The sequence below is a fragment of the Saccopteryx leptura genome, chromosome 3 (genome assembly GCF_036850995.1).
Source record: "Saccopteryx leptura isolate mSacLep1 chromosome 3, mSacLep1_pri_phased_curated, whole genome shotgun sequence".
In the NCBI taxonomy this organism is placed as follows: Eukaryota; Metazoa; Chordata; class Mammalia; order Chiroptera; family Emballonuridae; genus Saccopteryx; species Saccopteryx leptura.
Window position 1 is genome coordinate 29,890,031 of NC_089505.1, and position 27,716 is coordinate 29,917,746.

At 42.7% G+C, this 27,716-nt stretch overlaps 1 protein-coding gene across 4 annotated transcripts in view; it reads left to right on the forward strand.

The window, feature by feature from the left end:
- Positions 1-27,618, forward strand: part of SGK1 (serum/glucocorticoid regulated kinase 1) — a 123,991-nt gene extending 96,373 nt beyond the window's left edge. Inside the window, exons 1-12 of one of the 4 annotated variants that reach the window (XM_066373177.1) lie at positions 19,295-19,467; positions 22,344-22,419; positions 22,834-22,909; positions 23,325-23,429; positions 23,536-23,619; positions 23,722-23,853; positions 24,097-24,209; positions 24,555-24,678; positions 25,081-25,176; positions 25,632-25,787; positions 25,894-25,983; positions 26,400-27,618. In XM_066373177.1, coding sequence (XP_066229274.1) covers positions 19,434-19,467; positions 22,344-22,419; positions 22,834-22,909; positions 23,325-23,429; positions 23,536-23,619; positions 23,722-23,853; positions 24,097-24,209; positions 24,555-24,678; positions 25,081-25,176; positions 25,632-25,787; positions 25,894-25,983; positions 26,400-26,567 — 1,254 coding nt within the window. In that variant the 5' untranslated portion in view covers positions 19,295-19,433 and the 3' untranslated portion in view covers positions 26,568-27,618. Of the gene's footprint in view, positions 1-19,294; positions 19,468-21,130; positions 21,301-22,052; positions 22,203-22,343; positions 22,420-22,833; positions 22,910-23,324; positions 23,430-23,535; positions 23,620-23,721; positions 23,854-24,096; positions 24,210-24,554; positions 24,679-25,080; positions 25,177-25,631; positions 25,788-25,893; positions 25,984-26,399 lie in introns of those variants that run through there. The other 3 variants (XM_066373175.1, XM_066373176.1, XM_066373178.1) reach the window with 3 other exon arrangements.
- The last annotated feature ends 98 nt before the right edge of the window (positions 27,619-27,716 follow it).

The following is a 27,716-nucleotide window of genomic DNA, read 5'->3' on the forward strand; positions in this document are numbered from 1 at the left end:
CAACAATGAAATATTAGAAAACGAACTCAAAAAAATAATCCCCTTCACGATTGCAACAAAAAAAATAAAATACCTAGGAATAAACATAACAAAGAATGTAAAGGACCTATATAATGAAAATTACAAAGCATTGTTAAGGGAAATCGAAAAAGATACAATGAGATGGAAAAATATTCCTTGTTCTTGGATAGGAAGAATAAATATAATCAAAATGGCCATATTACCCAAAGCAATATACAAATTTAATGCAATTTCCATCAAAATCCCTATGAGATTTTTTAAAGAAATGGAACAAAAAATCATCAGATTTATATGGAACTATAAAAAACCCCGAATAGCCAAAACAATCCTAAGGAAAAAGAATGAAGCTGGGGGCATTACAATACCTGACTTTAAACTATATTATAGGGCCACAATAATCAAAACAGCATGGTATTGGCAGAAAAATAGACACTCAGACCAATGGAACAGAATAGAAAGCCCAGAAATAAAACCACATATATATGGTCAAATAATCTTTGATAAAGGGGCCAACAACACACAATGGAGAAAAGAAAGCCTCTTCAACAAATGGTGTTGGGAAAACTGGAAAGCCACATGCAAAAGAATGAAACTCGACTACAGCCTGTCCCCGTGTACTAAAATTAATTCAAAATGGATCAAAGACCTAAATATAAGACCTGAAACAATAAAGTACATAGAAGAAGACATAGGTACTAAACTCATGGACCTGGGTTTTAAAGAACATTTTATGAACTTGACTCCAATGGCAAGAGAAGTGAAGGCAAAGATAAATGAATGGGACTACATCAGAATAAAAAGTTTTTGCTCAGCAAGAGAAACTGATATAAAAATAAACAGACAGCCAACTAAATGGGAAATGATATTTTCAAACAACAGCTCAGATAAGGGCCTAATTTCCAAAATTTACAAAGAACTCATAAAACTCAACAACAAACAAACAAACAATCCAATAAAAAAATGGGAAGAAGACATGAATAGACACTTCTCCCAGGAAGAGATACAAATGGCCAACAGATATATGAAAAAATGCTCAGCTTCATTAGTTATTAGGGAAATGCAAATCAAAACTACAATGAGATACCACCTCACCCCTGTTAGATTAGCTATGATCAACAAGACGGGTAATAGCAAATGTTGGAGAGGCTGTGGAGAAAAAGGAACCCTCATTCACTGTTGGTGGGACTGTAAAGTAGTACAACCATTATGGAGGAAAGTATGGTGGTTCCTCAAAAAACTGCAAATAGAACTACCTTATGACCCAGCAATCCCTCTACTGGGTATATACCCCAAAACCTCAGAAACATTGATACTTGAAGAGACATGTAGCCCCATGTTCATTGCAGCACTGTTCACAGTGGCCAAGACATGGAAACAACCAAAAAGCCCTTCAATAGAAGACTGGATAAAGAAGATGTGGCACATATACACTATGGAATACTACTCAGCCATAAGAAACGATGACATCAGATCATTTACAGCAAAATGGTGGGATCTTGATAACATTATAAGGAGTGAAATAAGTAAATCAGAAAAAAACAAGAACTACATGATTCCATACATTGGTGGAACATAAAAATGAGACTAAGAGACATGGACAAGAGTGTGGTGGTTACCAGGGGTGGGGGGAGGGAGGACAGGGGGAGAGTTAGGGGGAGGGGGAGGGGCACAGAGAACTAGATAGAGGGTGGCGAAGGACAATCTGACTTTGGGCGAGGGGTATGCAACATAATTTAATGACAAAATAACCTAGACTTGTTTTCTTTGAATATATGTACCCTGATTTATTAATGTCATCCCATTACCATTAATAAAAATTTATTTAAAAAAAAAAAAAAAAAAAAAGAAATAAACTATTTAGTAAGCTTTCTATAGATACATGAAAATCTTTTAAGTGGACTGATGTCATTTACTGAGGTCCTAACTACTAAAAAAGATGGCACTCAGTTATAAAAAGTCATCTTATCCATAGTGAAGAATTCCAAAGGTCACAATGCTGCCAGTGGGAGCAGAAATGGACACAGCCTTTGGAAAGGACAGGGCACAATCTTAAGAATGCTGCACTCATGCTGCTTTTGACTTCCCCAACTCACTACTCAAAATCCAACTTTATAGTCAGTCTTTCTTCTTAGCTCAGGTAGCCACAATCATCCTCAGTCTCCTGAACCACATCTCCTTATCAGCTGAACTCACCTGATTGCTGACCCCGGGCCATTTGGCCATGCTTCCTGTGAGCCCTGAGTAGAGCAGCAAACCTGCTCAACAGTTTACCCTCTGCGGGGGTTAGTGCTGTGAGTAAACCTTGAGTTTGCCACCAACTTCAGTGCTTACTGCCTGCATGACTCTGGACAAATGATTTCACCTTTCTGTGCTTCCATTTCTTTCACTTGCAAAAATAATAGATCATAGAGGTTTGTGAGGGTTAAAAGAGATCATGTCAGTAAAGGTTCTTAGAACTATGTGTAGCATATAGTTACTGGTCGATTTATGTTAGCTCTTCTTACTTGGAGAAAGAATTATGTCATTTATACAAACCTGAACAGATACCCCTGCCGTAATAGGGATTACAAACTATGGTTTGAGAGAATCATATATGTTATTTTGCCATTACTGTTACTGTAGTGTCTTTGCTGGATCTACAGCTTGGTTTTTACTCTCTGACCCACAAATTTTATCATTCACTGTCTTCTGTTGTCTCTGGCCCCAGACTGATAAGCTTTCTGCAAATAGACATATGGCTGGAGATAGTATCTTCAAACTAGAGAGAACCTTAGATAATGCCTAGTCATTTACATAACATATTGCCTTCTTCAGCAAAGATCTGTAAAATTTTGCATGGTTTTAACCATTAAAGTGGTTTAGAGGGTTCCAAGTTCATGGACAAGTATCTGCTCCAGTGAGCAGGAAAATGTCGTTTAAAAAGTCTTCTGCTTAAAGATACATGCTCACGTAGCATTTAAGTGTGTGACAGAGAAGCGTGTCAAGTCTGATACTCCCGACTGTCCTGCTGCCGAGTGTGCGATGTGTGACCGGACACCTGGGTTAGCTCCGCAGAGAGAAGCCTCCTGATTTTCCCTCGGGTTGAGATATTAAGAGTTTATCTTTCCAAAACTTGACAGTTGGAGCAAAATCTGTTTCTGCCTTTGATGAACTCACAATTTTCTCTTCCTTTTTGTTATGACCAAAATTACTGTTACTTTAGCTGTTTTACTCAAGGCTAAACAAACAGCGTTTCACAATGGCTGAATTTTCTGATTTCCCAGGGCTCCTTTGAAAGATTTTTCACACAGTATTTCCTTCTACCCGTTTTAGTTGGATCATTCATTTCATGTCTAAGATCTTTGATTTCCAGACATTTTATTGTGGTTAAAAGGGCATCAGGCCTGACCTGTGGTGGCGCAGTGGATAAAGCGTCGACCTGGAAATGCTGAGGTCACCGGTTCGAAACCCTGGGCTTGCCTGGTCAAGGCACATATGGGAGTTGATGCTTCCGGCTCCTCCCTCCCTTCTCTCTCTCTGTCTCTCTCTCCTCTGTTTCTCTCCTCTCTAAAAATGAATAAATAAAATAAAAATTTTAAAAAAAAGGGCATCAGGAAAATTTCTCATTTTAAAAAATACAAGGAAAATAGGTTAAATGCAATGTCATAATTTTAAGTTATTTCTCCCATATTGTAATAAAACTTTTCTTTTTATATTAGTTTACATCAAACTAATATGATAGTAGGTTTTAAAAGTCTAGTGAATTTCAGTTGCAGCTAATGTTAAAATGTCCCAATGTAGTCTATTATTTTAAACCTCCTGAAATATATTTGGCCTTTAACAGCTTTCTTTTTGCCCAAAAAGAGAGTTTCATTGTATAGGCTATGTAATACAATGAGACAATATTTCTGGAGGTTGTATGTCTATCATAGGAAAAATAATGAGTCATATATAAATGTAGTTTTCGAACTCTGAAGAAAATTATTTTACAACTTGAAAATTGTCCGTAATAAGAAGAACAGGAGAATGACTAATAAGGAAAACAAGCTATTCCAGGAATGAAATGGCCCACAGAGAGGGGCAGGGACAGGATAAAGAGTGAGGGGTCAGGGATGGAGGTGAGGAATGGAGGGGGACAAGAGGAACGTAGGGTGATTGAGGTCACTGTGTACCTGGGAGGCTCAGAGATGGGGACAGAATTAGAATTTAGGGCAGGGAGCCCCCAGCAATCTCATTTGTAAAATAAGAGTTGAATTCTAAGGTGCTTTTTTATTTTGACACACCTTTATATTTTGAAGGCAAAATTTGACTGTAAAAAAAAATTAAAAGGATTTAGAAAAAAGAATTGGCTGAGGATAGGCGGGGGCCCTTGGAATAAACTTCAATAAGCAACGTGGCTCTGGGAACTCGTGACCCTCTTTCTTCAGAAATATGAGGCAATCAGGTCTTTCCCACTGATTAAAATTTTGGCTCTTAGAGAAAAAAATGTATATTAATAGTTCAACTGCACTGCTCTTATAGGTATTTAATTGCATAACACACATGAGTTTTCAAATTATTATCCCATAGTTAATCTTATCTAATCTTTCCAAATGCTCTATGGGTTTTGGATTAACGAAAGGGTTGTTAACCCTCCGGGTACTTGAAGATGTTAAGTGATTTGCTCAAACTAAATATATTGAGTTACAAAAGCTAAGCCAGAGCTGAAGCCAGATTTCTTGGAAACCTCTTCAGATCTCTTTCTGCAGCTTGAAAAGGGTAAGAGTGGAACTTTGCAAGGAAAGTGGCTTGAATGTGGACACCGTTGTTTGGGGAAAGAGCAGAAAATAAAGGATGGAATTTAACTGAGATGTGGTCTTGCCGTTAGGCAGGGGAGCTGGGGATAGAAGAACTTTAAGTTAAAGGCAGGGTTTGTTTTATAAAAGCCATAGATATATTGTGTCTCTTTCAGTCCAGCACTCTGCCAGGTTCTATGGAGAAGGAGACAGCAGTTTTCGCCTTTGAAAACTCAGGTAGATAAACTAGATAGACACAGGTAGACTGTGAATAAAAAAGTGTAAGTTAAAATAATGATAGCTACCTACAGACATGTGAAGGACTGTCATTTGGAACAGGGAGAGAGGCATATTCTTTTACTAGATGAAAGCAGAGCCTTTGGTATCAGAAAAAACAAATTTGGGCTGACCAGGCAGTGGCATAATGGATAGAGCGTTGGACTGGGATGTGGAGAACCCAGTTCCGAAACCCTAGGTCACTGGCTTGAGCACGGGCTCATCTGGCTTGAGCACAGGCTCACCAGCTTGACCGTGGAGTCGCTGGCTTGAACATGGGATCATAGACATGACCTCATGGGTGCTGGTTTGAGTCCAAATGTCACTGGCTTGAAGCCCAAGGTCACTGGCTCAAGCCCAAGGTTGCTGGCTTGAGCAAGCGGTCATTTGTTCTGCTGTAACCTCCCGGTCAAGGCATAGATGAGAAAGCAATCAATGAACAACTAAGAAGCCACAATGAAGAATTGATGCTTCTCATCTCTCTCCTTCCTATCTGTCTGTCCCTATCTGTCCCTCTCTCTGTCTCTCTCACTAAAAAAATAATAAAGAAAGATAAAAAAAGCTGTTTATGAAGATCAGAAAAGATTACTCCATCATATTTGGGAGATGAGATGTTATATCCAGCAGTATCGTGTTCTAACAAGCCTACCTGTGTTAGACACTTTTACTATTATTCCTGGAAGTAGTCTAGTTATGTCTTGAGTATTTGTTCCTCTTTGACATCTTTATGTCAATATACTGTCTAATATTTTAAGAATATTAATATTTTAATAATATGTATATAATCCATACTATATATAATATATGCACATAATATAATGTGTATAATACTAATTTTGATTTTCTGTAAAGATAAGAAAGGAATGGTAGTTCTGAGGAGCCCTACGAAGTGCCTGTGAGCCTTACAGAAACCGGTGATCCTAAAGAAAATGAAAGTCCTAGGAAAAGAAAACTGAAAGTGGGAAGAGATAGGAAGAAGGACGAAGAAGAGGGTGGCAAAGGGGCTTGGGCAGAAACTATGTACATCAGGCTTATTTCTTTTTTTGTTTTCTTTTTTAGAAAGAGAGGAAGGGAGAGAGACTGAGATATATACAGAGAGAGAGAGAGAGACAGAGACAGAGAAATATGGACTTGTTGTTTCAATAATTCATGATCTCACTGGTTGATTCTTGTACGCGCCCTGACCAGGGATTGAACTTGCAACTTCGGCATGTTAGGACAATGCTGCAACTAACTGAGCTACCCAGCCAAGGCCTGTGTTGAGTTTGTTTCTGCCCTTTGGTTATTTGTTTCCATTATAAAAGAAGGCCACAGCAGCGAGTCATCAGTGAGATACATAAGACTGCCGTATTTACAATGTGCTAAAGAAAAAACAGTCTTTGCTTTTAAAAGGTAAATTCAAGGCATACTAAACAGAACTAGTCAAACTGGATTTATGTTGACAGATAAAAAGGTTTGTAAACAACATGATTTGAAGAATGAATTTCGAATAAGTCAACCGTGATGATCTACATTTGTGTTTCAAGGCTTTAGATTTTTAAGCAACATTTTATGACCTGTGAAATAAACTTATTGTAGATACTAATGATAGTTATTGTCTCTTTGCAATTTCGAACATCAGGTTTTATAAACAAATAACGTTACAGTAACTTTTTTAAAGTGATCATACTTTTTAATTTAGAAAGTGAGACATTACTTACGATCCTTATCTTTTGTTCACATCTGTTTTATTTCTTCTCTATAATTTTCCTGTGATTGTATACAAAAGCTTATTTTTACTTTCTTAGATTTAATTTCTATCTTTTGTGAAATTATATAAAACAAGGCTGGTGTTATCACAATACTAAAAAATAACAGAAGTAGTTGATATATCTGAAATTCTTAGCTAAACCAGTGAACAATTCTTTTATGACAATTAATACTATTTCTTAAGAGGACTCTAGATTCACAACTCAAAAGCAAATAGCACTATCAAAAGTGTCTGATGGTATGACCATACGCTCTGAGAAAATTAGGCTTTGACAGCTCATCTTGGACGTTCTGATCCAGGATATAATGATAAAAACAAAAATGAGTTTACTCCCATTAACTATTCTAGAATAAACATCTGCCAGTGAAATGTGTTACCTGAGCAAAGGTTCATTTTAGGATTTTGAAGCTGAGAAATAATGATGAGTAGGAAAAGTTATGGGGGCTCAGCAGAGAGATTTATTCATCAACTATGTTCGACCATTGATTACGTGCAAGGCATTGTTAGGAAGTGAAAAAGACAATTACACAAAACAACTCTGCCCTGTTGGCATCTCAGGTTACTAGGAAAGTATAAACATGTGCAGAGGTTCCTAAAATCTGTTTCGTGTGGGAGATTATCGCCAGTGGTGACGAGACTCGTGAGTTTATGGGTGGTCTTTGGGGTCGGAGGTGAGCCTCAAAACTCCAAAATAAACTGTGGGTGAAATGGGGTTTTTCCCCGTCTCCCATCATTCGAGCATTAGCCAGCTATGGAGACACAACGCACTCCTCCCAAAGTAACAGATGTCAATAAGTCACATTGTTTTTTCAGGGCTTTCTTTAGACATCAGAAGGACTAAGGTGACATATCCTGGCACAGGGGGTGTTTGGTTACTTCACATGCCAAAGCTGTGGTGCTACAATGTAAAATATCAAAGTGCTTTCGGTGACCTCTTGAATTTCTCACAAACATTGTCTGGTGCTGAGACAATGCCTTCCAGATTTGTTTACTCAATATTTTCAAACAAATTAACTGGATGGTCAGCTACTGTGGTTAAGACATCACAGTAATTTTTCTTTGAATTTTTGCTTAGTAAACTGATGCAGGGCCCAGTGTTCTTGGGGTCACAAACAATGTTGCAAATTATTAGCTTAAAAGAGAGTGAGGGGGAAGAAGAAACAACAAAACCCAAATATCAAAGGTAGCTAGGAATGTCCTAAAAATAGAGAAATGTACTCAAATCTAAGCACTAAGAAAGAAGTAAATGGAGAGGTAGAATACTCAGGAAATAAAATCCAAGTGCTTAGTGTCATGTCAGTGGGTTACTGCATTTTCCTGTCTCTGTGTGAGATGAAGCTGTGTGTCACACCTGGTGTAGTGGACGACATCAGTCAGTTACATAGAATTACAGAAGTGGACAGCTGCAACACTGTAGCTCCTTTATAGCTGAAGGGTAGAGCACCTCACCAGCTTATTGATTTTGCTTGGAACGAGAAGTGGCCAGACGCGCAGTTCTATACCAATTCATGGGCTGTAGCCAGCAGTTTGGCTGGACAGTCAGGCGACTGGAAGTAAAAGGAACCTGGTTAGAAACTGGTGACAATGAAGCCTGAGGAAGAGATATGTAGTAAACCTCTGAATGGGCAAAACATGTGAAGATATGTATGTGCTATGTGAATGCTTATCAAAGGTTGACCTTAAAGGAGGAAGATTTTAATGACCAAGTGGATCGGATGACCCACCCCATCATCACTGAATGGGCTAATGAACACAGTGGCTATGGTAGCAATGATAAAGGTTATACCTGTGCTCAGAAACATGGACTTCTACTTACCACGGCTGATTTGGCTAAGGCCACTGCTTAATGCCTAATCTGCCAGCAGCAGAGACCAACTCCATCCCTCAGGGTGGTGAGCTAGCTACCTGGGGCAAACTGATTACATCCTGTCCTATCATGGAAGGGGCAGCCTTTTGTGCTTACCAGAATATGCACTTAATCTGGATACAAATTTGCCTTCCTTGTACACAAAACATCATTCATGGACTGAGAGAATGCCTATCCACCATCATGGTATTCCATGCAGCATGGTTTGTGATAGAGGAACTAACTTCACAGTGAATGAAGTATGGCCAGGGGCCCCCGTGTTCATAGAACTCATTGGTCATACCATGTTTCCCACTATTCTGAAGCAAAGGGCTTGGTGAAATAGTGGAATGGCCTTTTGAAGACTCATTTACAGTGACAATGCCTTGTGGGGTTGGGGGAAGGTTTTCCAGGAGGTTCGATACTCTGAATTAGCATTCATATATATATGGTGCTGTTTCTTCTGCAGCAGAAATTTACAGGCCCTGAAATCCAGGCGTAGACATAGGAGTGGCACAACTCACCATTAGCCTTAGTGAAGCCTCAAGCAACATCTTTGCCTTTTGTTCACCCAATCTTATGTTCTGCTGGCTAGAGGCCTTAGTTCCAAAGGGAGGAATTTTCCCATGTGGAGACACAACAATGATTTCACTGAGCTGCAAAGTATTCTAGCTTTGTGCTCTCTGTGCCCCTTAAGTCAACAGACAAAAAAGAGAAGTAGTATGCAGGCCAGGATGATTGATTCTGATTGTGCAGGAGAACTTGGCTTGTTACTCCACAATGGAAGTAAGGAATGGTTTGTTTGAAATACAAGAGACCTCTTAGGGTCTCTCCTAGTATGACCATGTCCTGTGAATAAAGTCAATGGAAAAACACTCTCACAGAACAACCCAATCCAAGCAGGACTATTAATGGCCCAGATGCTGCCAGGAATGAAGGTTTGGGACACTCCACTAGATAAAGAACCATGGCCACTGGAAGTGCTTGCTGAGGGCATATGGGTAGTGGAAAAAGGTGATTATAAATACTAGCTACAACCACCTGGCTAATAATAGAATAGAGATCGTAATTGTCATGAATACTTCTTCCTCCTTTGTTATGAATATGTTCGTGTGTATGAAGTAAATGTCTTTATTTTCTTCCCTCTCTCATCCTCTTGTCATGTAACATAAAATGTATTAACTTTATATAGTAATATTTAAGAATTACAAACTTTGCAGCATAGGATTTCAGCTGCAGGATATCAGGCAGAAGAGTAAACACCTCACAAGGACTCTGCACCCTCTTTTGCGGTAAGGGTTAGTAAGTCTGTGATTGTATGCGAGGCAGTTGTATCACGTTAGATGGGAGTGTGACCTTGTTAAGTTTAAGAAGATGCATATGGATGCCACGTTGACAAGGGGTTCACTTGTGATAGTTAATTTTATATGTCAACTTGGCTGGACCACAGTGCCCAAATATGTAGTCAAATATTATTCTGGATGTTTCTGTGAGAGTGTTTTTTGTATGAGATGAATAGTTAAATCAGTGAACTTGGAGTAAAGCAGATTGCTCTCATCTAATCAGTTGAAGGCTTTAGGAGAACCAAAACTGACCTCCCTCGAGCAAGAAAATATCCTTCCAGCAGTGGCCCTTGGAACTGAGCGCCACACTGGTTCCGCCCTTGGCGTCCCACCTTCAGACCCAGCCTGCAGACTGTGGACCTGTCAGCCTCCGTAACCACATGAGCCAGTTTCTTAAAGTAAAGCTCTCCTTCTCTCTCTCTCTGGAGAACCCTGACTAACATAACATACATGTGTGTGTATATATCAGAGTATAAAAGTGCAATTCCCCACCAACTTAGTACTAAACATTTACCACACTTGCTCAGGTGCTGCGGCTCTCACCACATCTGACAACCTAGTGTTCATTCTGCTGTGGTTTTAAAACCACAACCAGCACCGTGCAATCGTTTCTCTAATCAATATCTAACCTTTGTGTAGAGAAGGATATTTAAAAATAATTTCAATAAAGTAGAAGGGTTTTGTATTAAGTGTTCACTCAAGCTTCCTGACAATGTAACAGTTACGGAAGAACTGTATGATTTTAAGATAAAAAGAAAACACTCTGTGATGTGGTCGTGTTATCCCCTGTGTCCTCAGGCCGCATGATACGTTCTGACGTTCTTGGGAAAAGTTGGTTGAATGACAGAAGTTAAGCAGGTTATGATAACATTCTTTTCTATTAATTGGACTCATAGGGGATCATTAATGAAGAGAGTTTTCCCTCCATTTACTCCTCTGTATCTGCAAATACAGTATGACATGTTGGTACCATCATCTACCGAGGGCACTTGTGCTTTCAAAGACTCTGCAGGATAATCATAGAATGCTGGAAAGAGACACTGAGCCCACTAGGCTCTTCCCTCACTGAGCTATCACACTCCAGGGAAGACAGCATGCTATCACTTCTCTAAACTCCAAAGAAAGGGCACTTCTTGGTCAACCACCAGCGCCTCACAAATATGATTATTCCACATCTGCAGAACTGGGGGGGTTCACAAACAGAACGGGCCAGAACAGAAGTAAAGAATCATGGGACTCAATGGGCTTCTCATTTTTAAATTTTATCTCTAGAGACAGCAAAGAATTTGGGGCAAAAGAGGATTTGAGGTCAATGTAAAAAAGAGGAAAAAAAAGATACATTTGGGGAGACAAACTATAATTTGGGAAGACAAACTATAAACTGAAGATATATGTCAGTTAATAGAGTGAGGATGCAGAGCATTAAAATAGAGTGAGTTACAAAAGATGACCAGCTGCTTACAGGAGGTCCACTGCATAAGTGACATTTACTCCGCGATCTGTGTGGAAGGAAGGATTGAGCCATGTGGGTGTGTAAAGCCAGGAGCCACCATCACAGCCGCTTGGACAGTGCAGGTTCGCATTGGATTCAGACAGTCGGTAAAGAAACAATGGAGCCACAAACTGGTGGGCCATAGTCTTTAATCCTAGCTTGCACCCGGCGGGCAAGTAAAAACATACACTGGGCTCCAAAACCCACTCACATTCAGTGCTCACAAAGCCACTGACTTATCCGAGTTTCCTAGAATCAAAGGTTTCTAGCTCACCAGCCTTATTCTCCTCAGTTCCCCATCTCCTTCCTTCTCCCTGCATAAACTGCACACAAACTGGCATCTCACTCAGCACTCCGCCATCTTGGCTGCTTCTCCTGGCCACATGGCCTCTTTCTGCTCTCTGCTCTGCTCCCTCTGCTCTCTCATGCTAGTCATCCCAGGAACCAAGAGCCTAAACTCCCGCTCCGTCCCCATTTTATAGTGTAGAAATCCAAACCCTTAATCCAATATACAAAATAGGGAAGTCTCTAATACAAAGTCACTTTCTGAGGCATGATTGGATTGTACCACCCCACATCATAAAGGGTAGGAAAGGCTTAATCCCAAAACCAAGCCCCAGGCTACAAGGATTCTGCCTGCCTTTAGCCCACCCCAACACACATTAATATCACCTGGGCGACGGCCTCCTCGTGTTATCTTTAACAAAGTGAGCATAATACATTTTATCTGCCCAACAGGGTGTCAGGAGGAAGGATTCCAGGTGGAAGGCATTGCACAGACCAAGTCCCCAAGGCAGACACAAATTTACGCTGGTTAGGGAACAGAGAGTCAAGATGGCACCAGTCTGGAGGACAAAAGGGACAGTGGAAAGAGAGGGATGTCATTGGAGGGTGTTAGGTAGGGGAGAAACATGAGTGGTACTGTGGTATTCCAAGAACTCAAAGTCTAGAGAGGCACCTAAGATTTAAATAACTAAGAGCACAAAATTTCTGACTACAGGAAGGGAGGCAGGGTGGGGTCCAGAGGATTAGCTGGGTGTGGAGGGTTATTACAGAAAGCCTTATGAAGCGGTCTGGGCTTCCAGAAGTTCCTTTTAGATTTATCTTTTCCCAGATATCACAGACCTGCATAATATTAGAGTTGCAGGAAGCTTTCAGCTCACTCCTCACTTGAAAAAGTGAATATTCTAAATGGTTAAGCATGCCTCAGCCTGCATGTTAATGGTATTGAGGCATAGCTGGACCTTAGGAAAAGTAGAACTATCTGTAAGCTTTCCTTTCCTTTTGGGAAAGCACTGTTCAATTTTACCAAGTAAATGTAGACCATGCCTGAGTGCAGCAACGCTGCTTATTTTAGGCATTGTTGCTAGAGTCAAGGCTTAGGTAGGTGCCTGGCAGGCACAAAGGAGGTGCTCCAGAGAGATCTGAATGATTGAAAAGAGCGGGCCATTATCATGATCACTGAGAACTTGTTCCTCTTTTTGTAACTGAAGGACTGAGAAAATGCATCTTCAGTGCTGGCTGGCCTTCTCTGACCTTCCTCCAGTGACTTCCCCCTCTCAATATGTCCATATTTACATTCTATTTTTCCCATCCACCATGAGCAATTGAAAATCTTTTCAGGTTATCTTTAGGCTGTCTCTCCGCCGGTTCACTCAAAAATTAAGCCTTGACTTCAAACCCTTGGTAAACAAGTATCCATCTGTTATCACAGCATTTAGTTCTTTAATACAGCCCTTTCTGGACTATTGTCTGTGGGGAGACCAAGGGAGGAGAGGGAAGTCCAAAGAACAAAATGAGTTATCTCTTCAGGACTTCTCTGGAATGCCCATTATGCAAGACTGCCCTTGGCCCATCCTTCGCCCAGTGGATTAAGAGGCTGTAAACACAGCACATGCCATTATTATTTTGACTTGTTGGAGCCCTTTGTTATTGTATGATGTGTTCTGTTTGTAGCAGTGTTATGTGTAGGGTGGGGGTAAGGAACATAAGCATATTTTCTATGTGAGATTCCAATATGAGTGTGGCACTTACTAAATTCTTGGAAGATTGTGTATTTCTAATTTGTCGGTATATATACTGCTCACAAAAAAATAGGGGATATTTCAAAATGAATATGAAGCAAAAAAAAAGAGAAACCTTTGATTTTTTTTTTTTATTAAACAAGAACATCAGAAAAGCAAAGGACAAGTCAAAGAAAGTTGTTCGATTATGCAAATGAGGTGCAAAACCAACTTTTATTTCATTGGTAAAAATGCACTATACAAAAGGCTGAAAGTACTGGAGTATCTGTATGTTCCTTGATCTCTTAATTTTTGTGAGTAGTTGCACTAAATTCTTTATTTCAAATATTTTTTACAATTTATAGTAAATAGTAGTATCCTCATTATACAGATGAAGAGATTAAGGTTTAGAGAATACCTTGTCTGTCTCACAGGTAACGAGCCTCAGTTGTAGACAACTAGATAATGTCAGCCTCTAACTGACACTTCTGAGCTTGCTGTGGGAGGTGACATAAGCATTTATGTAGCTTGCATTCAGGGTCAAAATTAAAAGGAAGCCCCCCTAAACTGCTCTTCATTAAAATGCTGCCAATCAACCTACAATCAGCCATCCTGCCCCTGGTTTTCCCACTGCTGGTCACTATTACATTTATCTCATTTTGAGCTGCAATTCTTAAGCAGGGTTTACAGGAAACACTCCTTAAGGGTGGCCTGAGATTCTACTGTTTCTTGCTAGATTGATTATAGGACCCTAAATGGTAGCGATTTGGGGAGAAATTTACACTGCGCCAATTAAAACTTTTGGTTTCACTTCAGTTTGGCAAAAAATGTCTGCCAGAGAGCCAGGCTCCTTCCTTAGTATTGGCACTTCATCCTGTTTGTGTAGGTTGCATTTTTAATGTGTGTTTCAAGGATTCAGCAAAGAGGTCCAAGCCCTGTGCTGCTGGACCACCCGCCAAGGCTGGGCTGCAGCTGGGCCCTGGACAGAGAGAAGGGAGAGGGTCCTCAGCCCGAAGCTCTCTGCCTTTCTTTTCTTTTTCTTTTTTTTTAATTTTTTAATTTTTTTGTATTTTTCTGAAGCTGGAAACGGGGAGAGACAGTCAGACAGACTCCCGCATGCGCCCCTCGCCCACCAGGGGCGACGCTCTGCCCACCAGGGGGCGATGCTCTGCCCCTCCGGGGCGTCGCTCTGCCGCAACCAGAGCCACTCTAGCGCCTGGGGCAGAGGCCAAGGAGCCATCCCCAGCGCCCGGGCCATCTTTGCTCCAATGGAGCCTTGGCTGCGGGAGGGGAAGAGAGAGACAGAGTGGAAGGGGTGGGGGGTGGAGAAGCAAATGGGCGCTTCTCCTATGTGCCCTGGCGGGGAATCGAACCCAGGTCCCCCACACGCCAGGCCGACGCTCTACCGCTGAGCCAACCAGCCAGGGCCTCTGCCTTTCTTTTCCACAGTACCTGATGCTTTATTATAACAAAATAGTGTTTTTAGTTGAATGAAAAGGTCTTTTAAAATGAAAATGTGTAACAATAAATAAATAAATGCCTAGCAGTAAATGCCTAACACTAAAGCTATGCTGATAAAATATAAAGCTATCTGTAAGGCCATAGTCCTTTTGTGTTTGAAAAGTCAGAGATAATACTGATATTTGACTTTAAATTTTTTCCCACACGCTCTTGTATTATTTTTTATAGTAATATAGAAAGTTCTCTGGATGTCATTTTCCAGGTCAATGCTGAGAGCCAAACATAAAACTGTCAAACATGTGCTATTTCTTGCCCTTCGGATCATATTGTAGTTGACAATTATTATTTTTATTTGTTGTTTATTGGATTGTGCTACATCGGAAATTACCACATTCCAAAGACGGAGATGAGGCGAGTTTTCACCCTGCAGAAGACCCCACTGATATATTGCTAGCTAGATACCCATTCTTCTTACGTCAAGAGCAAACCCTGACCTCCTTTCTTTAATTTATGCCCTGATTGAAATTTTTAAAATGTACTACAAACCTCATCCTCCCACCCACTTTCCTGTGGCTTATCTAAAAGCAATGGTTACAGACCATTGATGTTACTACTGCAGAAAGATTGCTACTCCCTGGGCTAGACCATAACTATGCTTGTCTAAACTTCATCCATCTTCCAACTATGCAAATTTCCCCATTCCAACTTTCAACACTCCCTTATATGTCTGTGTATGTAAATGTGTTCATTTTTAATGAGATAGGTAGAATTTTTAAAAAAGTAAATATCCTGAATAGAAGGAGTAACAGTTATCAATCACATTTTTGAGTTATAAACTAACTCTCCAAAATACATTGGAATGTGTCACTTGAAAAGCCTTGGTGAAGGGATTTTTCTTGGTGGCTCTTAAATCTCTTGACACAAGCCAATTCCCAACCTGCCATCACCCTGTGAGCTCATATTTACAACTGTATCACCTGCCTCTATCTAGTACCATATCTGATTCGTAGTTCTAGGAGAATCTGTTGATGAATGAACGAATGAACTCCACCTATAACTAAAGCAGTACCAAGAATAGAAATGCCTATGCAGGCTAATAATCAGCAGTCTTTTCAATGGGTGTATTTTTAATACATTATTAATTTTATATTTATGGGGTAGAGGGGAACAGAGCTATGAAAGAGAGAGATGCAGATTTGAGCCCGCTATCCTTGTGCTGTTTTCCTATTTCACCAGTAGTCGCCATATACATTTTGCTTCTGTGTAAAGTCTGAGTAAGGATTATATTTCCAAATTATTCCAGAGCTGCTGCACAGCAGCTTAGAGTTTGGTCCTTAGACTGTTGCTTCTGCCTGGAACAACTTTCCTCTTTTGAGCCAAGCTGAGCCTCCCAGGATCAGTCCAAATATCATTTCTTTGTGTAAACTTTCCTCAACAATTCCATGCCTACTGCCTCAACTCAGTAGAAAATTCTTCTGTTCTATTCTGGCTGGTTCTGACTTCTGCTTTAACACTCATCATGGTGTATCATAATTTGCAGGTACGTCATTAGAACGAGAGCTTCTGTGAAATCAGATAGTTTACTCATATTTGTGTACCTTGATCTTAATATTTGTACTTAATATGTGCTTGTTAAATGCTTTCATGAATGGGCCCTGGCCGGTTGGCTCAGCAGTAGAGTGTCGGCCTAGCGTGTGGAGGACCCGGGTTCGATTTCCAGCCAGGGCACACAGGAGAAGCACCCATTTGCTTCTCCACCCCTCTGCCACGCTTTCCTCTCTGTCTCTCTCTCCCCCTCCCGCAGCCAAGGCTCCATTGGAGCAAAGATGGCCCGGGCGCTGGGGATGGCTCTGTGGTCTCTGCCTCAGGCGCTAGAGTGGCTCTGGTTGCAACATGGCGACGCCCAGGATGGGCAGAGCATCGCTCCCTGGTGGGCAGAGCGTCGCCCCTGGTGGGCGTGCCGGGTGGATCCCGGTCGGGCGCATGCGGGAGTCTGTCTGACTGTCTCTCCCCGTTTCCAGCTTCAGAAAAATGAAAAAAAAAAAATGCTTTCATGAATGAATGGAAGGGAGAAAAGGAGAGAGAGAGAGAGAGATGGATGGAGAGAGGGAGGAAGGGAGGGAAGGAAGGATGGAGGGAGGAAGGGAGAGAGGGAGGGGGGAAACAGTCAACATCTCTCATGGTGATGAGCAGACAACAGGGCTCTGAGGCAGGTGGCATTAGTGAGAAGGAGGGTGGGAGACAATGGTTCAGAGTTAGGGAGGTCACCTAATGTGCCAGTGGTTGGGATGTGGGAGAAGCCTAGGTGTCAACTAAAGTGGCAAAGATGGGGTACAAGAACAAGATAAATTTGGTCCTAAAAGCATGTTTTGCTAGTTAACAATTTTGCCTATCTGCCCAACTCTGGGGGAAAAAAGTAACAATAACTGCATAATCCGTAATGGTTAAAAAATGTTATTAGGGGAAACAAGGTAATGATACTAGACAGCCACATGTACATTATTTAACAAAACCTTCTTCAAGGGCTCTTCCATGGATACTCTTGTTTATTCAAAATCACTGTTTTGGGGAAAAAATTAAGTCTGTGTGTAAAAAGCATGCAGTTTTGTGGGTTTAAATAACTCTTACCACTATTATTCTTGATAACGTGTTCTTTAGTTACCTATTGTATCACTTTCTTACCTCCTAGTGCATAATTTTGACAATTATAAATGTAGAAGGTAATAATCACTATAGAACCTGTGTTCTATAAATAGACATTTATTTAACACTGCTAGTTACTTATCTGTAAGAGCTATCCTGAATAAATTCATTTGTCATCATTTTCTGTTTGATGAATACTGTAAGAAAGATACTTGGTGACAACCTTCAACAAAAGTGAGTCCATTTTGTTGTTCTTGAGAGTAACACTTAGGCTTCCTGGCATATTTGTGTGCTTCCTTTTGGTGATGCTGCTGAGGAAAAATTCTATAAGCATCAGTTAATGAATCAGTAAGTATGGGAATCTAAACTGCGTACAGGATTATTCTAGAATTTATGGCACTTTGAGCCATACAAAATAATTATATGGCCTGTTAGCAATGGAAGATAATGCATATAGGAGACTCAAATCTTAGTAAAAGTTTCAGGTTTTCGTTTTTATAATCTATCATTAAGAAAAAAATAAAGCAGAAGAGCTAAAACGATTTTCTGAAGTATTAAAGTACATATGCACGAGAAAATATTTTTAGTGCAAACTTGACATCTTGGTGAATCATTGATTTTGACTGCAGTTTGCCTAGTGAGAGGCCTCAATGTTAGAGGACTGGTTGGTGGGGATGGGGAGGTAATTAGCTTATCTCAAGTCGTCTATATTTTCGATGACCGCAACAAGGTGCTGTCAAGAAATTTTCTGGAACTGATTAAGCCTCGGAAGAGAAGTGGGGAGAAATCCTGCATTTCAGAATGACTCTCCGGGAGAACGCGATCGCCCTCTAGGTTGCATTTACTTGCAGAGTTTTCTGACACAACTCGGGCCACTGCTCCACCAGGGAGTAAAAGAGAAGGGGCTAGATTTCTCATGGTAGGAGGTCTTTCTGGACCAAAGAAAGAAGCTGATGACGGGAAGGAAGAAAGCGATCAAGCGTCTGAATAGCGGCCACAGGGCCGCCTGAAGTCTGTGCAGAGTGAACAGGCGCGCGTCACACACAGTTCCCTGTCTACCTCCCCCTACCCCATACACCCGCCGCCCGTGTGTCACCTTCCTGTTCGGAAGTCTTAGTAGGTTGCTGGGACAGAACAGGGGGCGCCTGCTCCACCCGCCAGGTATCCGGTTGGAAGAAAAGCCAGTCTCAACAACTTGATTCTCTCCGTTAAATGATAAGTTTAGCAGACCATCCGTCTCAACTACTGAACATTAGGGTGGGGAGGCGGGAGAGGGAACACATCAGAAGTCCCTTCTCTGTTCCAACCACAAATCATATGGTTGTGCCTCCTCTCTATCCCACTTAGAGCCCTCTAACTTAAATTCCATGTTCCTCCTGGAATGCATGCTGGAGCGGCAGGGCTTCTTTGAGAAAATGGGACCCTATGTATGTGTTTTGGTTTTCTGGACCGATTTGTGACCATGATCAGTCAAGTTACGCGCGCGCGCGTGTGCGTGTGCGTGTGCGTGTGCGTGTGTGTGTGTGTGTGTGTGTGTGTCTTGCTAGGGATTTAATAAACCCAGGACGCTGAAGACTAATTTTTGGAGTGATGTTGCAATGGAGGGAATAAATGACCCAGTGTTGAACTTTGCAGCTTCCTGTATGTAAATTGCCTTTATATAAAGTCGGGTTGATAACGCAGCAGGGACAGCTGCCTATGACTCCTCTTGTTCCCATGTCATCTCAGCCTCCAGCCTTATCAGGCACATAGCAGGAGGCTATTCCAGCCCTGGCTGAGCTCTACCTACCTCCAGCCTCTCTAGAAAGTAACTTCCAGCCTTCATATCCTAGGCAACCTGAAGAATGAAAGAGGAGGCTATAAAATCCTCTTTGAAAGGTTCGTCTGCTTTTATTACTATAATTTGAATGAAATGGATATAACAAAGATGCTTCAGATAATTTGGGGTTACTTGGCATGGGGAAGCCACAGGAGGTGGGACTCAGAGAAGAATCTCTGAAGGAAAGCTTCTTAATTTAATGTTTTAAAAGCAAGCACACAGAAATCCTTTTGCAAGCTACCGTTTCTAGGCAGTAGCACATTTGCAAAATGTGCTGTGTCAAAGGGGGAAGAAATGGTGTAGGAGCAGGGCTGGTCTGAGCGAGGCTGCTCGAAGAGGTACGCTGGAGGCACTGGCAATAACAAATCATACTCTATAAAGAATCCTGCAAGAGGAAGAAGTGTGGCAGTGATTTTGATCTGGGGTTTCCTAAGCTTGCTTTAGGTTGGAACATCAATTTCAGGCACTAGTAAGTGCTTTTTTAGAGTGAAAGCTGAGCCAAATTTCTCAGCCAGTCTCCAGGAGAAAGGATGTGCGCTCCCTTTTCCCCGTGCCGGGCTGTGGTATCTGAGCAAACCGAGCAGCAGTTGAGGCCACAAATCATATTAGGGCAAATGAGGTTGTTGTGCCTGCAAAGCAAATCCCTGCCCAGGACCAAAGAAAACCCGCTTCGGAGCTATTCTTGGTTTGACAGCTGGTATTTCGGAGTGTCAGACACAGCAGACAACGCTGAAATGGCAGGGCCTTTGGCAGCGAGGGGTCATGGCAGGGCAGCCACCGCAGACAGCACCAGCGAGCTCCAGGTGCCGGGCCCCGCAGACCTGAGTAACTTGCAGCCTTTTCTTCGCTCCTGGCCCGGTTTTAAGCACTGGGTGCGTCCCCGCCAACTCTGGCGCGACTCCTCGCGCCAGCATTCAAACTGCAGGTCCCAGGTATCTCCCAGTGGTGGAATTTACAGGAAGGCACCGCGCCGCTGCACTGCTGAGCTTCCCTCTCTTTCCTGCTTTCTGGAGCCAAGGCTCCGGGCTAATCTTACAGAAGCTAACGGTTCACAGTTTATCCGGGACTTCAGAGAAAGAGCCAGTTGGTAAAACTCTTAAGACCTTGAAATAAACCAGGGAAGGGAAGAAAGGGACAAACTAAGGGACTTTAAGACACTGTAATGTGACCTTGCCGAGTTTCCAGGTGGGAGTGCAGGAGAGAAAATGCGGGGAGTCAGCTAAGTAAGCCCCAAGGTGCAGGTCCCGCGCGCTCCTCGCTGTCACGGGGTCACGCCAGGTCGGTCCCCAGCGTGGAGCCGCCGTTCCCCTAAACTAGCCACTTCCTCACGTGTTCTGGCCGTGGCAGGGATTAAAAAATGCAAGAGAAAAAAAATTGCATGCGTAACGGACTGGACAGAATGTTCTCAGAGATTACTTTAGGGGGAAAAAAACTGAAATGTAGATTGTACTTTTTTTTTTTACCCTTTAGTGCAGAGACGAATTTTATTTCCTCCCCCTCCCCTACACATTCCTGACCTCTTCCCTCCCCCTTCCCTCTTTCTTTCCTTCCTTCCTCCTCTTCCAAGTTCTGGGATTTTTCAGCCTTTCCTGGCTTTGGCCAAAAGCACAAAAAAGGCGTTTTCGGAAGCGGCTCGGCCGTGCACAAGGGCCATTTGTTTGTTTTGGGACTGGGGCAGGAAATCTTGCCCGGCCTGAGTCACGGCGGCTCCTTCAAGGAAACGTCAGTGTTCTCTGGTCGCCCTCCCCGGCTGCGCGCCCGGCCGCCGCTGTCCATGGGGGAGATGCAGGGCGCGCTGACCAGGGCCCGGCTCGAGTCCCTGCTCCGGCCCCGCCACAAAAAGAGGGCCGAGGCGCAGAAACGGAGCGAGTCCTTCCTGCTGAGCGGACTGGGTAAGCGCGCGGGCACTTGAGTCACTCCCGCACTAGTTGCTGGGACCCAGCGCGCGGGGCTGGGTGTCTGCGGTCGTTCTGAGAGTGAGGGGCGAGGCCGGGGTGTGGGCACGGCGGCGTCCGGCAGACCCGGGGGCGCCCTGGCCGCGCGCTGACCCCGGAGATAAGTGCGCGTGGGGCCACCCCGCGCGGGGCGGAGAGAGAACCTGGCCGAGGGCGCGCGCCCCCCGGGCGAGGGCAGCAGAGGCTGCCGTGTGGACTTGGGGAGAGGGTGGGTGCCTGGGCCGGAGCGATTCCGAAGTCGGGGGTTGAGAAACCAGAGTGGGCGCAAAGCCGCCTGGTCGCCTCGCACGGGGCGGAAAGCGCCTCGGATCTGCGACGCTGATTTCCTCGCCGGTGGAATAAACGAGAAGGATGGAAAATTACCCCCAGCTCCCTCCCTTCCTCCCACCCCCTCTGCCTGCGGTTTCCCTCTCTCAGTCCCTCGGGCCAAAAAGGTTGGCAACTGCCCCGCGCCGGGCCCCCCCCCCCCCCCGCGGTCACCGCGCCGGGCGCCCCCAGCCCCGACCTGCGCGCGCCCTCCAGCCGGGGCGGAACCGCCCGCCGCCCGCAGAGGAGCTGCCTGTCCCGCCGCGCGGCCGCCGGGGGCGGGGCCTGGGCGGGGCGGAGGGCGGGGCCTGGAAGCGTGACAGCCTCATTGTCCCGCGGGCCCCGCCCCCCTGGCGGCACAGGGCTTATAAGACCCGCGGCGCGGCCGGAGCTAGTGTCGGTTCTGCCAGACTCTCGTCGCCAGCGACTCCTTCCTCTCTTGACTCTCTTTGTGGCGATGACAGTGAAAACCGAGGCTGCTAGGGGCACCCTCACTTACTCCAGAATGAGGGGAATGGTAGCGATCCTCATCGGTGAGTGCAGGAGTTAAGACTAGGCTTCTTGGATATGCCAAGTGAAAAATTTTTTTTGAAGATTCCTCATCAGATAAGTGCGTGTAGCGTCGGATGTTACAAAACCATCTAAACGTTTATTTCTTCTTTCTCGAATCACAGCTTTCATGAAACAGAGGAGGATGGGCCTGAACGACTTCATTCAGAAGATTGCCAATAACTCCTATGCATGCAAACAGTAAGTTTGGGGAGATTGGGGGAAATAAAAATTAGTATAATTTTCATCATTGTGTTGGTCGAGGAGCCGAAACCTTTCCCTGGGGATGTGGATCCCTTTTCAAGTTCCAATTTTTAAAAAAAAAACATTTTAAATAAAATAAATTTGCGGATTTGGCTTGTTCTAAAGCTGTAAGATAAAAGTATTCGTTTTTGCCTAATTCACTCCTGTCTCCGTGAAGAACAAACCTCATCTCTTTATTTAACTGGGTTTATTATTTTCTTTGGCTATTTTCTTTAACTGAGTAATTTATTTGGGTGTTTTTAGTTTAAACACTGGATTCTCCGGGAAAAGTTGAGCCAGAAACTCACTATTTGTGTTTGTGTGCCCTCTTGTGGCGAGTTAAGAGGTCCTAAATGGTTTCTTTCTTTGCAGCCCTGACGTTCAGTCCATTTTGAAAATCTCCCAACCTCAGGAGCCTGAGCTTATGAATGCCAACCCTTCTCCTCCAGTAAGTATTCTCTATTTGTGAGGTGTCTGTGCAGGAATCTTGTAAATGAGTCAGTACTCCTGCATTGATGAATTAAAATGGCATTTCTAGAAATTAGTATCAAGACAGGAATGCCTCTTTAGTTAAGGTGTAACAAGTGACACAGCACTTAAGTATTGAGTCAGTAGAGTATTTTTTAAAGGTATATTTCATAAAAGTTTTATTTGCTTACAGCAACATTGTGTACAGTTTTTGTTTTCTGAGATATGTGTAGATGTATGTATGTATAGATGAAAAGTAGTTTTGAATGTTTTTAAATATATAGTGACTTGCCTCAGTCATTTGCAGATGTAACATCTTTGACAGTGCCTGTACTTTATTTTTGATATCTTCCTTTGAAACCAAAGATAGTAAAAGAAAACATTTTATTTTCCAGCCAAGTCCTTCTCAGCAAATCAACCTTGGCCCATCATCCAATCCTCACGCTAAACCGTCTGACTTCCACTTCTTGAAAGTGATTGGGAAGGGCAGTTTTGGGAAGGTAATTTCAAATCTGAAGACTTCATTACCTATAGCCTTTTGTGCACTTACTTTGTACATTCTCCCTGGATTTGGATAGCAAAATGATTTTTTAAATGAAATTTCAGGTTCTTCTAGCAAGACACAAAGCAGAGGAAGCATTCTATGCAGTCAAAGTCTTACAGAAGAAAGCGATCCTGAAAAAGAAGGAGGTAAGAACGAGATGTGCTTGGTGGTTTCATTGAGTCGTTTCACCTTGGAATTGTGGTGCCATGTTGAAAATTGCCACTAAATCTTAATTGTCCTTTTCCTAGGAAAAGCATATTATGTCGGAGCGGAATGTTCTACTGAAGAATGTGAAACACCCTTTCCTGGTGGGCCTTCACTTCTCTTTCCAGACTGCCGACAAATTGTACTTCGTCCTCGACTACATTAACGGTGGAGAGGTGAGCAGAGGGAAGATGAGCTAACATGTCTGTTGCATAGAGTTTTTAAAAGATACTTGGAGGGGGGACGTTACCAGAATTAGCATTTCCTTTAACCTTCCAGGTTTCAAAGAGTTAATAGACTATTTAAGGCTACTTCCTGCAATTGTTCTCTTTAGCTATATATGTCAAGACTAATTAGATGCATTGTTTATCAGGCTTTGGCAACGGGCAGCCTAACTTTTTTTGTTCTGTCTCCTACAGTTGTTCTACCATCTCCAGAGGGAGCGCTGCTTCCTGGAACCGCGGGCCCGTTTCTATGCTGCTGAAATAGCCAGTGCCTTGGGTTACCTGCACTCTCTGAACATCGTCTATAGGTGAGCTGAAGAATTCTGAAGGCGACCTTCTTAGGTATAAAGGAGACAGAGCAGCCCTAGTCTTTGACAGGGCCTTAAAATAAAGTGTGTTTATACGACTTGGTCACCTAAAACCAGATCCCCCAACATGTGAACTGCCTTGACTCCATGCCACTAGGGAACTAGCCAACTAGGATTGGACCTAACCCAGAACAGATTAGCAGAACAAGGACTCCCTTTTTCATTCACGATACAATGGCAGTGAATGTAAAATGCTTATAATACCCCTCTCAATTCTCTCTACAGAGGATTTCTTATGCAGTTAAATTAACTTGTGCAACTACTTTTCTGTTCATATTTTTACAGAGACTTAAAGCCAGAGAATATTCTGCTAGATTCCCAGGGACACATCGTCCTTACCGACTTCGGGCTCTGCAAGGAGAACATTGAACAGAACGGCACGACATCCACCTTCTGTGGCACACCTGAGGTAGGAGCACACTTGATGCCTGGCTTACCCCCTCCTTCCCTGAGAGATCAGTACAATATGCTAACGAAAAGGCCAACTATGCTCCAAAATGTCTTAGTCCAACTCAGTGCAAGTAAAACACATTTGCTATGTGATGCAGCATGAGATATTCCAAGGCCTCATATTGCTTTAATTTAAAATAGCTGTTGGTAAGAGCTATGTTATAAAAGTTTTTTAAATCGCTAAGTAAGATACTGTTAGGTGTCATTAAACCTCCAAGTCCACTAGTTATCAGGAAGTCATCTAAAGAAATATATCCTCCAAGTGCATCCAGGGTCTCTTAGCTCCTCAGAGTGCGTGCCTAGCCTTGGGATTGCCTGGTTTCACTGGCTCTAAACTCTGTTCTCCTGGTCTGTCTTTCAGTATCTCGCCCCTGAGGTGCTTCATAAGCAGCCATATGACAGGACTGTGGACTGGTGGTGCCTGGGGGCCGTCTTATATGAGATGCTCTACGGCCTGGTGAGTAGCACATTGAGAATCATGGAATACTGCCCCAATTCGACATGCTCCCTAGAGCGCAGTTTTCTTAAAACCCAGACTCTTCTGGGAACATGAGCCCCCACTGCAGACCTGGTCATTGTGTCTTGCCCTTTATCAGGAAGCTTATCAAATGTTGATGAGAGGCATATTGGTCACTTTAACAGTGTTTTAGGGTAAACTCTTACCTAGTAGATTTATCTTCTGTAAGTTCACAGTTTACCGGATGTGACCACATTTCACCAATGTGAGAGTGAAAAACATGGCTTTGTTAGCATCTTATTTCGATACAAGGAACAAAATAGACACTTAAAAATCCAGGGCAAGGAAAAGACGTTGTCAAATCAGCTTGATATATTGCCGTTTAAATCTTATTGGTAATGTAGGCTGTACAGAACTTCCAATGGAATATTAAGTCCTTTCTTCTCTTCTTTCAGCCTCCTTTCTACAGCCGAAACACAGCTGAGATGTATGACAACATTCTAAACAAGCCCCTCCAGTTGAAGCCAAATATCACCAATTCCGCCAGGCACCTCCTAGAGGGCCTCCTGCAGAAAGACAGGACAAAGAGGCTGGGTGCCAAGGACGACTTTGTACGTGATCGCTTCCTTCTCTCCTGCTGGTCGGGGGTGTGCTCTAGACCTCACTGTCCTTTAGGAATCTGCCTGTCTAAATCAATCTTATGTTTCTTCACAACAGATGGAAATCAAGAATCATGTCTTCTTCTCTGTAATTAACTGGGACGACCTCATTAACAAGAAGATTACTCCCCCTTTTAACCCAAATGTGGTAAGTATCTTTCTCTCTCTTGAGTATAAGGGGGGCCCAACGAGCATTTATTTAAGTTAGATTTGGTGGTGGTGGTGGTGGTGGTGGTGGTGGTGGAGAGGGGAGGGCCCTCAAGGAATAAATTGTTGGATATTTTATTCATGGATCATTATTGCACCTAGAGAAAAAGTAGAATTTTTGTCCCAACAAAGCTCATAGAATTTCTCAGCACATTTATCAATTCAAGTACCAAAAACCAAAAAAGGAACATCACATTCAAATTTTAAATCCTATGTGATCCCTGGTTTTGTATTTGAAATAGATAGTGATTATGGGTGTGCCCGTATTGTGCCCCAAAGACTTGAGCTCCAGAATGTAAAGCCCTATATCCAGTGTGAGTTCTGAACATTGAATGAGGCTTTTCTTTCCTGCTGTAGAGTGGTCCCAGCGACCTGCGGCACTTCGACCCCGAGTTTACCGAGGAGCCGGTCCCCAACTCCATCGGCAGGTCTCCCGACAGCATCCTCCTCACGGCTAGTGTCAAGGAAGCAGCCGAGGCCTTCCTCGGCTTTTCCTATGCACCCCCTGTGGACTCGTTCCTCTGAACAGTCTGAGGGTTGGTTCTGAAGGATTTTCTGTATGTTTCTAAACGTTTTAGTTAGCCTTTTGGCGGAGCTGCCAGCTAACAAGGACATCTTCAAAGAGAATTTGCACATCTCCGGGAGCTTGCACATCTTGGCAACCTTATTGCACACTGTTTGCTGGAAGCTTTTTGAAGAGCACATCCTCCTCTCAGTGAGCTCATGAGATTTTTTATTTTTATTCTTCCTTCCAATGTGGTGCTATCTCTGAAATGCGCATGAGAGTGCCGCCTTAGACAGATGCAGTCGTCTTATTGGAAGCGGGACTTGCTGTTCTAAGGAGGATCTCCTGAAGGTCTGTCCGGGCCACGATAACGAATCTTAAGAAATGTGCCTTTTCTGATGAGATCGTGTTAGCTCCAAAGCTTTTCCTACTGCAGTGTTTCAGTTCCTTATTTTTCCTTGTGGATTACTGTGCAAGCAGTGGTCTGAGTGTGGTATGGCTGATCACAGATGGATTTAGTTATAGCATCAATGTGACACTTGCAGGACAACTACAATGTGGGACATTGTCTGTTTCTTCCATATTTGGAAGATAAATTTATGTGTAGACTGTTTTTTTTTTGTAAGATATAATTAATAACTAAAATTTATTGAAATGGTCTTGCAATGACTTGTATTCAGATGCTTAAAGAAAGCATTGCTGCTACAAATATTTCTATTTTTAGAAAGGGTTTTTATGGACCAATGCCCCAGTTGTCGGTCAAGCCTGGTGTTTTCATTGTTTAAAACGTCACCTGTAAAATGGGCATTATTTATGGGTTGTTGTTGTTTTGTTTTGTTTTGTTTTGCATTCCTGATAATTGTATGTATTGTATAAAGACAGTCTGTACATTGGGTTATAACACTAGTATATTTAAACTTACAGGCTTATTTGTAATGTAAACCATCATTTTAATGTACTGTAATTAACATGGTTATAATATGTACAATTCTTCCTCCCTCCCCACCACACAACTTTTTTTGTGTGTGATAAACCAATTTGGGTTTGCAATAAAACCTTGAAAAACATTTACATATATTGTGTCACGTGTGTTCTTTTGTTATCTATTTTGGCTTCGGGAACAATAATGAGTTTAAAATACATATAAAAACCACGAAAATGCTGCTGTA